Source organism: Mirounga leonina, unplaced genomic scaffold, assembly GCF_011800145.1.
Source record: "Mirounga leonina isolate KUSES-001 unplaced genomic scaffold, KU_Mleo_1.0 Mir_170, whole genome shotgun sequence".
Classification (NCBI taxonomy): Eukaryota; Metazoa; Chordata; class Mammalia; order Carnivora; family Phocidae; genus Mirounga; species Mirounga leonina.
In genome coordinates, this window is record NW_023270433.1 from 9914400 (window position 1) to 9927662 (window position 13263).

The following is a 13263-nucleotide window of genomic DNA, read 5'->3' on the forward strand; positions in this document are numbered from 1 at the left end:
CTCTCTCTGTCAAATAAATAAATAAATCTTTAAAAAATAATAAATCAAATCATATAGTATGTGGCCTTTTGTGACTGGTATAAGGTTCTCAAGGCTCATCTACTATGTACCATTACTTCATTTTGTTCTATGGTTCAGTGATATTCATTGTATGGATGTACCACATTTTGTTAATCCATTCACCTGTGGATGGACACTTTGGTTGTTTTCACTTTTTGGCTATTGTGAATAATGCTGTAGTAACACTGGTGTAAAGGTATCTGTTCGAGTCCCTGCTTTCAATTTTTTGGCTTTATACCTAGGTGGGGTAGTCCTGGGCATGTCATAATTCTTTTTATCATTTCTTTTTTTTTAGATTTTATTTATTTATTTGACAGAGAGAGACACAGCGAGAGAGGGAACACAAGCAGGGGGAGTGGGAAGGGAGAAGCAGGCTTCCCTTGGAGCAGGGAGCCCGATGCGGGGCTTGATCCTAGGACCCCGGGATCCTGACCTGAGCCGAAGGCAGACGCTTAACTACTGAGCCACCCAGGCGCCCCTCTTTTTATCATTTTGAAGAATTGCCAGACTGTTTTCCAAAGTGGCTGTCCCATTTTACATTCCTATCAGCAATGTGTGAGGGTTCCAGTTTCTCCACATTCTTGCTAGCACTTGTTATTTTTCATTTTTAAAAACTTGTAGTCATCCCAGTATGTTTGAAGTGTTACCCCATTGTGGTTTTGATTTGCATTTATTTCCCTAATGACTAATGATACTGAGTATTTTTCATTTAAAAAAAATTTTTTTAAAGATATTTATTTATTTGAGAGAGAGAATGAGAGAGAGAGAGCACATGAGGGGGGGAGGGTCAGAGGGAGAAGCAGACTCCCTGCTGAGCAGGGAGCCCGATGCCGGACTCAAGGACTTGATCCTGGGACTCCAGGATCATGACCTGAGTCAAAGGCAGTCGCTTAAGCAACTGAGCTGCCCAGGTGCCCAATACTGAGTAATTTTTAGTGTGCTTATTGGCCATTTGTATATTTTCTTGGGAAATACGCCTATTCAAATCTTTTGCCCGTTTTTTTTAGACTTACTTATTTGAGAGAGAGAGTGTGAGTGCGCACGCATGAGGGGAGGGGCAGAGGGAAAGGGAGAGAGAGAATCCTAAGCAGACTCCCTGCTGAGCAGGGAGCTGGGTGCAGGGTTTGATCTCACCACCCTGAGATCATGACCTGAGCCAAAACCAAGAGTTGGACGCTTAACCAACTGAGCCACCCAGGCACCCCCTTTGCGCATTTTTTAATTGAGTTTTTTATCTTTTTGTTGAGTTTTAGTTCTTCCTATATTCTGGATAGTAAACCCCTCTCAAATATATGATTTCCAATATTTTCTCCCATTCTGTGGGTTGGTTGTCTTTTCACTTTCTTGATAATGTCCTTAGATGCACACAGGTTTTTTAATTTTGATGAAGTCCAGTTTATCTATTTTTTTCTTTTATCGCTCATTTTTTTTTTTAAGACGTACTTGTTTTAGAGAAGGAGACAGCGCATGTGCGAGTGTTGGGGGGGGAGGAGCAGAAGAAGAGGGAATCTCAAGCTGACTCCGTGCTGAGCATGGAGCCTGACGTGGGGCTTGATGTCACAATCCTGAGATCATGACTCAGCCGAAATCGAGAGTCGGACACTCAACTAACTGAGCCATGCAGGCACCCCTATCGTTCATTCTTTTGATGTATCTAAGACTTTATTATCAAATCCAAGGTCAAGAAGATTTACCCCTATGTTTTCTTCTAAGAGTTTCATAGTTTAAGCTCTTATATTTAGGTCATTCATCCTTTATGAATTAATTTTTGTAAATGCTGTGAGGTAGGAGTCCAGTTTCATTCTTTTGCATGTGGAAATCCAGTTGCCCCAGTATCATCTGCTGGAAAGACTATTCTTTCTGGTAATATGTTTCTAATAAGTTTTTTTGTATAGGTAATACATTCATATTTTTCCAAACTTAGAAGGTATAAAAGACTATAAATATAAATGTTAAGTCTTCCTTCCACCTCTGCCCCCAGCACCCAGTTCCCTTCCTCATATTGGTAGCCAGTGTTGTGTTTCTTATGGATCTTTCCAGAAACAACAGTTTAGGCATGTACAAGTTAAGTATAAGCAAGTGTGTGTATATATATGTGTGTGTATATATATGTTTTTTCTTTAATATAAGAGGTAGCATGTACATTATTTTGCATCTTGCCTTTTTTTTTTTCAGTTAAGGCTCTTTTCTAGTTTTGACATTTTAGTCGTCTTTTTTTTTTTTTAAGAAATGCAGTAACTACTGGAAAATAGGAAAAATAATCTACCAACGTATCTGTTTCCTTCCATGAAGAAAAAATGTTTTTCATGCTTCTTTAGAACGTAAAAGAAATTAAGATGAAAGTAGAATTCCTTTTGTTTGACATCTCCAGCAACTGCTATTGTGGGCTTGGTGTATATCCTTTTAGGTCATGTTTTATAATTCAGAGTACATATATATGTGGCAGACTGAATATATAACCCTGTGTATATGTATAAAACTCTGCAGAGGGCGCCTGGGTGGCTCAGTTGGTTAAGCGACTGCCTTCGGCTCAGGTCATGATCCTGGAGTCCCGGGATCGAGTCCCGCGTCGGGCTCCCTGCTCAGCGGGGAGTCTGCTTCTCCCTCTGACCCTCCCCCCTCTCATGCTCTCTATCTCATTCTCTCTCTCAAATAAATAAAATCTTAAAAAAACAACAACAACAACTCTGCAGAGCACTTTGCATGCACTATCTTATTTAATCCTCAGAATCTCCAGGTAGGTATCTCTATTTTGTGGATGAGGAAACTGAGACACAGAGAAAGATCAAGTAACTTGCTCAGGGGTACACAGCTAAGGTAACAAACAGTAAGCTAAGTAATAGGTAAGAGGTAGAGCTGAATTTTGACCTCTGATCTTTTTGGACTTCAAAGGCTGTGCTCTTAACCTCTGAACTATACCATGGTATTAATTGGTATGCCCCTTTTCTTAGAGTATAAAATATTCTGGGAATGGTACTTGTTGATTAGGCTTAAAGGAGTATTCCCTCTCAGCCCTACTCTACTTCTCCAAAATTTGACCTTCCAGCAGTATTGAACACAGTTGATTACTCCTCTTTTCCTTTTTTGCCCCCGCCCCTTGATCACTCTCTCTCTTTTTAAAGATTTTATTTACTTATTTGAGAGAGAGAGCACAAGAGCAGGGTGAGGGGCAGAGGGAGAAGCAGACTCCCCACCAAGCAGGGAGCCTGACATGGGGCTCTATCCCAGGACTCCGGGATCATGACCTGAGCCGAAGGCAGATGCTTAACCGACTGAACCACCTAGGTGCCCCCGATCACTCCTCTTTTGAACTATTTTCTTCACTGGACTTCCAGGATACCACATGCTCATGGTTGCCTTTCTGTCTCACCAAGCTGTCTCTTTTGCTTTTTCCTCCTATTTTCCCTAACTTCTAAATATTGGTGTATCTTAAGGATCATTTCTTTTCTTTCTTTCTTTTTTTTTAAGATTTATTTGCGAGAGAGAGAATGAGAGACAGAGAGCATGAGAGGGAGGAGGGTCAGAGGGAGAAGCAGACTCCCTGCTGAGCAGGGAGCCCGATGTGGGACTCGATCCCGGGACTTCGGGATCATGACCTGAGGCGAAGGCAGTTGCTTAACCAACTGAGCCACCCAGGCGCCCCTCTTAAGGATCATTTCTTGATCTTATCCTTTCCTCTCTTTGTAGCTACCACTTTAGTTATGTCTTCTAGTCTCATGTATGTATGTATGTGTGTATGTATATCCTGACAGTCTCTAAATTGGTCTCTCTGGCTCAGATCCTTTTCCTTGAATTCAAGACTCATTTGATCACTTGTTTACAGCACATCTGGGGCACTTGGAAGTCTGATAGGCGTCTGAGATTTAATGTGTCAAAATCAGATTAGGCGTCTGAGATTTAACGTGTCAAAATCAGATTCTGACAGCCAAATAATGGAAACCATCCAAATGTGTAGCAGCTGGTGAATGGATAAGTAAAATGTGATAAATACATACAGTGGAATATTATTTATTTAAAAAAGGAACAAAGTAATAACACATGTTACAATATGGAAAAGCATTTTCATTACATATAATGAAAAGCATTATATTAAGTGAAAGAAGCCAGTCACATAAAGGCCACATATCCAGATGTCCAGAGTGGACAAAGCCATAGAGACAGAAAGTAGATAAGTGATTGCCTAGGGCTGTGGGGTGGGGTTGTGGGAGGAGGCTATCAATGGGTACATAGCTTTTTGAGGGATGATGAAAGCATTCTTTTTTTTAATTTGTAGCTTTGAGGCATTTTATTATAAAAAGCTGTCACTCATATACATAAACTAACAATAACTTAAAATTCATCACACATTTACTTCACTTTTTAGCTTGGCCTTCTAGTAAATCTTCAGCTTCATTGATTTTGGCTGCTATATAAGGAGATTCTCCCTTGTCTGGGTGATTTAAAAACATAATTCATCGATGAGCAGCTCTTATTTTTCCTTTATTGGCAGTAGTATGCCTAGTATTAATGCTGCTTCTCATTTTGTCATTTTAGGTTCCAACCCACTTCTATAAGCCACCACTGAAGGCAGATTTTAGTAGACATTGAAAAACTTGTTTCACTTGAGGCTCCATATGTTTCATGGCTTGCAAAACATAACATCCTTCAAATCCTGCAGCAGCAGTGGTCAGTCCAACTGCTACCGTTATACTGTCCATGGCTCTCGCTCAGCTCCCTGGCCTTCACCGAGAGCAAGGTTCACCCCAGCTCAAAGGCCTCATTCCCATGCCTGTACCAGACAGTGACACAGCCACCACGAGCAAGCACTGAAAATGTTCTAAAACTAATTATGATGATGATTTCCGAACACTGAGTATACTAAAAAAACAATTGAATTTTGTGCTTTAAAGGGGTATTTTTTGGTATGTGAATTATATCTCAATGAGGTTGTTAAAAAAAAATCAAATTCCTTGTTAAGAAAAGAAAAAAAGAAGACAGCAGGAGGGGAAGAATGAAGGGGGGGGGAAACCGGAGGGGGAGACGAACCATGAGAGACGATGGACTCTGAAGAACAAACTGAGGGTTCTAGAGGGGAGGGGGTTGGGAGGATGGGTTAGTCTGGTGATGGGTATTAAAAAGGGCATGTTCTGCATGGAGCACTGGGTGTTATGCGCAAACAATGAATCTTGGAACATTACATCAAAAACTAATGATGTAATGTATGGTGATTAACATAGCAAAAAATTTTTTAAAAAATTAAAAAAATCAAATTCCTTGTTCCCTATCCCCCAAACTAAACTGAAACAAATCAGAACAATCTGCTCATGCAAGAAATAATTGATAAGCTGGACTTCATTAAAATTAAAAACTTTTGCTTTGTAAAAGACACTCGCAGAACAAGAACACAAGCCACACACTGGGAGAAAATGTTTGCAGATACACATCTGATAGGGCGCCTGGGTGGCTCAGTTGGTTAAGCGACTGCCTTCGGCTCAGGTCATAATCCTGGAGTCCCGGGATCGAGTCCCACATCGGGCTCCCTGCTCAGAGGGGAGTCTGCTTCTCCCTCTGACCCTCTTCCCTCTCATGCTCTCTCTCACAAATAAATAAAGTCTTAAAAAAAAAATACACATCTGATAAAGGACTTTTATCCCTAATATGCAAAGAACTCATAAAATTCAGCAATAAGAAAACAAACTGCTCCATTGAAAAATGGGCCAAAGACCTGAGCAGACACTTCACTAAAGAAGATCTACAAATGACAAGCATATGAAAAGGTACTCCTCATCACACATCATTAGGAAAATAAATGCAAATTAAAGCAATGTTATACCAGGGCGCCTGGGTGGCTCAGTCTTCATGTGTCTGCCTTCAGCTCAGGTCATGATCCCAGGGTCTTGGGATCAAGCCTTGCATTGGGCTCCCTGCTTGGCGGGAAGCCTACTTCTCCCTCTCCCACTCCCCCTGCTTGTGGTCCCTCTTGCTGTGTCTCTTGCTATCAAATAAATAAATAAAATCTTTAAAAACAACAACAACAACAATGTTATACCACTACAAGCCTATTAGAACAGCCAGGATCCAGAACACTGATATTACCAAATGTTGGGAAAGTTGGAGAGCAACAGGAACTCACATTCATGCTTGCTGGGAATGCAAAATAGTACAACCACTTTGAAAGATTGTTTGGCAGTTTCTTGCCAAACTCTTACTGTACAGTCTAGCAGTCACGCTTCTTGCTATTTACCCAAATTAATTGAAAACTTGTGTTCACCCAAAAACCTATACATGAATGTTTATGGTAGCATTATTCATAACTGCTAAAATTTGGAACCAACCAACATGTCCTTCAGTAGGTGAATGGGTAAATAAATTGGTACATCAAGACAAAGGAATATTATTTAGTACTAAGAAGAAATGAGCTATCGAGCCATTAAAAAACATGAAGGGAACTTAAATGCATGTCATTAAGTGAAAGAACGGAATCTGAAAAGTCTACTTATGTATGATTTAAACTGTATGACACTCTGGAAAAGGCAAAACTATGATGACAGTAAAAAGATCAGTGGTGTCCAGGGTTTGGGGGAGGGAAGGATGAATAGCTGAAGCACAGAGGATTTAATTGTAGTATGATACTACAATTCTATATACATGTCATTATACATTTGTCCAAACCCATAGAATGTACAATGCCAAGAGTGAACCCTAATGTAAACTATGGACTCTGCATAATAATGACGCATCAGTGTAGGTTCATCAGTAACAAATGTACCACTCTGATATGGAATGTTGATAGTGGAAGAGGCTGTATGTATGTGTTTGTGAGCAGCAGATATATGGGAATTCTCTGTATCTTCTCAATTTTACTGTGAACCTAAAACTGCTCTAAAAAATAAATTCTATTTAAAAGGTAAAAACAGAAAGTCTTTCCTTGGAGTCTTAACTATCTCAGTAATGACTATTAACACCCTTGCAGTTACTTAAGCCAAAAAAAAATTTTTTTTAAAGATTTTGTTTATTTATTTGACAGAGAGAGACACAGCGAGAGAGGGAACACAAGCAGGGGGAGTGGGAGAGGGAGAAGCAGGCTTCCCGCCAAGCAGGGAGCCCGATGCGGGGCTCGATCCCAAGACCCTGGGATCATGACCTGAGCCGAAGGCAAACGCTCAACAACTGAGCCACCCAGGCACCCCAAGCCAAAAAAATTTTTTGAAGATTTATTTATTGGGGTGCCTGGGTGGCTCAGTCAGTTAAGCGTCTACCTTTGGCTCAGGTCATGATCCCAGAGTCCTGGGATCTAGCCCCATGTGGGGCTCTTTGCTCAGCAGGGAGCCTGCTTCTCCCTCTCCCTCTGCCTGCCACTCTGCTTGCTTGTGCGTGCTCTCTCTCTCTGTCTGTGTCAAATAAATAAATAAAATCTTTAAAAATAAATTAAAAAGATTTATTTATTTTTTAGAGAGAGAGAGAGCACACGAGTGGGGGGAGGGACAGAGGGAGAGAATCTTCAAGCAGACTTCCTACTGAGCGCGAAGCAAAGCCCAGTGTAGGGCTTGATCTCATGACCCATGAGATCGTGACCTGAGCCAAAACCAAGAATTGGATGCTTAACCGCCACTCAGGCACCCCTTAAGCCAAAAACATTGAGTCATCCTTGATTCCTTTCTTTCAATACTCTCTTTCCAACTGTTCTCAAATCTAGTGGATGCTGTGTTCAGAAAACATCTGGAATTTGTTCACTTGTGACCATTTCCTACTTTAATGATGCTGGTCCAAGCCAGTATTAACTTTTACCTAGATTATTGTAGAAACCCCTTAAGTGGTGTCCTGCTTCTGCCTTTACCTTTTTCCTATTCCTGAGTTCCTCATAGCCCATAAAACATAGCAGACATAAAATCATAATCACTTCTCTGCTTAGGGCCTCCAATGGCTTCCTGTTAAAAGCTAGGTCCTTACATTCACCCCCAAGGACCTAAAAATATTCTGTGGTGCTCTCCTGTTTTTTTTATTCCGTCCACTAACTCCAGCTTTGATGTTTCTGAGACATCAAGCATGCTTTGTTCTAAGTATTTTGCACTTACTGTTCTCTCTTACCTTACCTTTTTCTGATTTTTGCTCAAAAGTCACTTCATCAGTAAGGCTTCTGTGCTCACCCTATTTAAGATATCAGTACTGCCTCCCGCCCCTGCCACTATTTACTCCTGTTACAGTGCTTAATTTTTCTCCATTCCTCCTACCACTATCTGAAAAAGTAGTATGAATATATATTTTACTTACTTCTTTATTTTCTATACCTCTCCTCATTAGAGTGTAAGCCTCTTGAGAGCAGGGATTTTAGTCTGTTTGGTCTTTACTTTTTATTTACTTTGTTTCTGGAATTACTGATACCATATTAGGCTCTCAGTAAATATTCAAGATAGTACAGTGAAAAGAGGTAGGTAACCTGGATTCCAGATCTGTTGCTAAGATTAAGTAGCTTAGTGACCTGAGTGCTTGTGGGTCTCAGTCTTATCATGTGGGTCAAGTGAAAGATTTGACCCAGGTAGTTTTTAATGCAGTGAGGTAATAGAAGTGTGTGTGTGTGTGTGTGTGTGTATTGGTCTCTGTCCCTAGTTCTTTTTTTAAAATTTTTATTTTTTAATTTTAATTTTTTTTTAGATTTTATTTATTTATTTGACAGAGACACAGTGAGAGAGGGAACACAAGCAGGGGGAGTGGGAGAGGGAGAAGCAGGCTTCCTGCTGAGCAGGGAGCCCGACGCGAGGCTCGATCCCAGGACCCTGAGATCATGACCTGAGCCACCCAGGCACCCTAAATTGTAGCTTTTAGATTTTTATTTATTTATTTATTTTTTAAAGTAATCTCTACACCCAATGTGAGGTTCATACCTACAACCCCAAGTTCTAGAGTCGCATGCTCTACCAACTGAGCCAGCCAGGCATCCCTAGCATTTAGATTTCTTAATTTTTTCTTAAGACTTTATTTGAGAGAGAAAGAGAGAGAGAAGAGTGAGAGAGCATGTGCACACGAGTTGGGGAGGAGCAGAGGGAGAGGGACAAGCGACTCCATGCTGAGCATGGAGCCTGATGCGGGGCAAATCCCACAACCTTGAGGTCATGACCTGAGGCGAAACCAGGAGTTGGAGGCTTAACCAACTGCACCCCCTAGGAAGCTCTTAGATTTCTTAATCATTTCATTATGCTTGTATAGTTGTTGTTGTTGTTTTTAAGTAAGCTCTACATCCAACTTGGGGCTTGAACTCATGACCCTGAGAAGCCAGCAAGGTGCCCCTTTTTAATTAATCAACTAATTTTTATTTTTAAATATTTTTTTAATGCTTGTGTAGTTTAATTTCTCCTTTCTTGGCTGACCTATTATAAAATCTGGTAGGGCCTCTGACTGTACTATAAATCAGTCTCAGATGGAAGGTAGGTTCTCCCCCAGTTCTCCATGTGCAGCAGGACTATACACTTCCTTCTCCACTGCACTGTTGTGAGAATCATTTTCCTTCTACGAAATCTTTTGATATGAGTGTTTTCAGAGGATAAATATTTTTTAAATGCAAACACTTAGAGTTTTTTTTTTAAAGTAGGGTTGACGCCTCAATTTTAGGTTTACATTTGTAATTAATTAATTTTAATCTTTTAATTTTGAGATAACTGGATTTATTTGTAGTTGTAAGAAGTAATACTGAGCGATCCCATGTACCCTTCATTCAGTTTTACCTAGTAAGGTCATGTAGAACTATAGTAAAAATACCAGAACCAGGATATTGACATTGATACAACCCATGATCTTGTTCAGATTTCTCCAGTTTTACTTGTACTCATTTGTGTGTGTGTATTTATTTCTCTGCAATTTTATTACATCTGTAGTTTTATGTATCCAATACCATATTCAAGATACTTCCATTACCATAAGAATTCCTCATTTTGTCCTTTTATAACCATACCCACTTCCTTCCTGTCACCCCTAATTTCTGGACCCCTGGCAACCACTAAGGTGGTCTCCATTTCTTTTTCTTTCTTTCTTTCTTTCTTTCTTTCTTTCTTTCTTTCTTTCTTTCTTTCTTTCTTTCTTTCTTTCTTTCTCTCTCTCTCTCTCTCTCTTTCTTTCTTTCTTTCTTTCTTTTTCTTTTTTCTTCCTTCCTTCCTTCCTTCTTTCCTTCCTTTCTTTTTTAAGATTTTATTTATTAATTTGACAGAGAGAGGACACAGTGAGAGGGAGAACACAAGCAGGGGGAGTGGGAGAGGGAGAAGCAGGCTTCCCACGGGGCGGGGAACCTGATGCAGAGCTCAATCCCAGGACCCTGGGATCATGACCTGAGCCGAAGGCAGACCGACTGAGCCACCCAGGCACCCCTGGTCTCCATTTCTATAAATTTGTTATTTCAAGAATGTTATATAAATGGAATCATACAGTATGTAACCTTTGGGATAGGTTTTTTTTCTCACTCAGCATAAACCTCTTGAGATTCATCCAGGTGTGTCAGTAGTTTCTTGTTATTGCTGAATAGTATTCCATGGGATAAATATACCACAATTGGTTTAACTATTCACTTGTTGAAGGACACCAACTTATTTCCAGTTTTTGGCTGTTATGAATTAAGCTTCTGTGGACATTTGTGCACAGATTTTTATGTGGACATACATTTTCATTGCTAAGAGTGCAGTTGTTAGGTCATATGGTAAGTGCATGGTTTGCAATTTACTGTACTTATTTATTTATTTATTTAAAGATTCATTAATTCATTTTAGAGGTGGGAGGAGGAGGGGCAGAGGGAGAAGGAGAGAGAAACCCAAGCCGACTCCATGCTGAGCATGGAGCCTGCTGCAGGGCCTGATCTCCCAACCGTGAAATCATGACCTGAGCCAAAACCAAGAGTTGGGTGCTCTGCTGACTCTGCCACCCTGGTGCCCTGCAATTTACTTTAAAAATTAGTAGATAAAAACCTTTTCCTATTAAAATTATTTACTCTTACATTTGCTGGTGAAAAGTATCATTTTACAGTTTCTTTAAAGCTGTTTTCTAGAACCTATTGTCTGTGTGGCCAGGGAGTTTGCATTTTGGAATAGCTGTTGTATCATTCTCAGGCATTATGAGATGAAGGTGGAAGTTGATGAATCAAACCACAGAATCGTTAAAGGGTAGTTTCCTTTCCTATGAAACAATATATGTATTAGTTCTTGTCTTTTTTGCATTTGATCCTTAGTTTTAATATTGTAGTGAAAGGTTGCATTTTATTTTCTCTTCTTACAGCGGCTATGTGACTATGTTTGTGACCTCCTCTTAGAAGAGTCAAATGTCCAGCCAGTATCGACACCAGTAACAGTGTGTGGAGACATACACGGACAGGTAAAATTTCATGAGCAGATTTTTAGCTTTTGTACTGTCCATAGTCCATGTGTGTTTCCACTTATGCTGCAAAAAAGCCACCAGAAAAACAAGAAACAAAAACAGCTGGTCATTTGATAGATTGCCTCAGTCTGTGTGACACTAATGATTCCTGGTTACTATTACAGTGAGTAAAAGCAGTGGTCAAATTATTCATGGAGTTTGTTGAAATTATACTTGCAAAGTGGATAGAATGCAGCATTATTGCTCTGTGAAGGGGGAGAGAGAAAATAAATGTGGACAGCTCACAGTGATTGTGATTAACAGGCGGTGCTTTGGTTTTAGGTGCTAATTTTCTATTCTATTTTCTATTCTATTCATTTCTGTTTATTCATTCTATTCACTCGTCACATTTTATTGAAAATGTATCATTTCCTTAGTGGGAATGAGAATAACAAAGGTTCAGAAAGATAAAATTGTTGGTGCATGATTTTACAGCAAGTCACTGCTAGAATTGGAGAAAGATTAGTCTTGTTTTTTCATCTGCTGGGTTTTTGTTTTTAAGAGTTTGAAGACCGTGGCAGGAGGAGTATACCTCATCTTTAGACTCTTATGTCAGTGTGTAGCCCGGTTGGAAACCCTCTGTGTATTTGTAGAGGTGTTGTGTGTGTGTGTGTGTGTATGTTTATTTGTTTTTTTTTTTTCTTTTTAAAGATTTTATTTATTTATTTGAGAGAGAGAATGAGATAGAGCATGAGAGGGGGGAGGGTCAGAGGGAGAAGCAGACTCCCTGCCGAGCAGGGAGCCCGATGCGGGACTCGATCCCAGGACTCCAGGATCATGACCTGAGCCGAAGGCAGTTGCTTAACCAACTGAGCCACCCAGGCGCCCGTGTTGTTTTATAACTGGGAATGAAAGCTGAACAGAACACTCACTCTGTCTGCTCTATGCATACAATGGAGTTGTGGCTATAAAACATATATTGTAAACTATATTTATCAATGCCAGCAGGACTTGCTGTCATCTGTGCCATTTCCCTGCCTTGAATGACTGCCTAAAGGAGCAGAAATGTGTGTAAATTGGTTGTGATTGAAGGCTGCTCCGTGAATTAAGTTCTATTTTGACCACTTTAGAGGGCTGTTTTCTTTTTTGGTTTTCAATTTGTTCTCTGGGTAGTTGAGGTCATAATAAATCTGGCATTTGCATGTTATCAGCTTCTAAATAGAGAGCCCATTATGTCATCTCTGATCTGTTGAAAGATTTATTTATTTATGTGAGGTGGGGGGAGGGGTGGGAAGAGGCAGAGGGAAAGAGAGGGAGAACTCAGGCCGACTTGGTGCTGAACACGGAGCTTAGGCGGGGCTCGATCTCAAATCATGAGATCGAGTCCTGAGCTGAAACCAAGAATTGGACGCTTAAATGACTGTGCCACTTAGGCCTCCATCTCAGATCTTTTAAAATCTTAGCTCTCTAGAGTAGACTTTAGGAGTGCATTTCTTAAAATTTCCATATAAATTCTCTGCAAAAATATAATAAACATTTGTATTTTTGCTAAGATAAATGATACTAATATAAGCATGCCATAACACGTTCCTGAGTGCTGAAATAAATCAAGTAATGTTTTCCCCTGATTATAATATTAAAATTGATGGATTATCTGGGTTATCAGGACTTTCTAGTACATAATTTACAGCCACTTTTTAGTATGTAATTTACAGCCATGATCAAAGGTCAGGAAATTAGAGACAACTTCAAACTACTAAAATTAATTAAAATAATAAAATTTTACTTTTGTAGTATATATACACCTTCAGTCAAATGTACAATTCTAGCTAACATCTTCTTGTGTTTTGAAGGTTAGCAAAGTGCTTTTTCACATATTCCATGTCATATTTT

The 13263-nt window shown here is 39.8% G+C and overlaps 1 protein-coding gene and 1 pseudogene across 1 annotated transcript in view; one reads left to right on the forward strand and one right to left on the reverse strand.

Moving 5' to 3' along the window:
• Window positions 1–13263, forward strand: part of PPP6C (protein phosphatase 6 catalytic subunit) — a 39659-nt gene that overhangs the window by 11835 nt on the left and 14561 nt on the right. The window contains exon 2 of the mRNA XM_035015820.1: window positions 11293–11388. Coding sequence (XP_034871711.1) covers window positions 11293–11388 — 96 coding nt within the window. The remainder of the gene's footprint in view (window positions 1–11292; window positions 11389–13263) is intronic.
• Window positions 4413–4757, reverse strand: LOC118017685 (annotated as a pseudogene).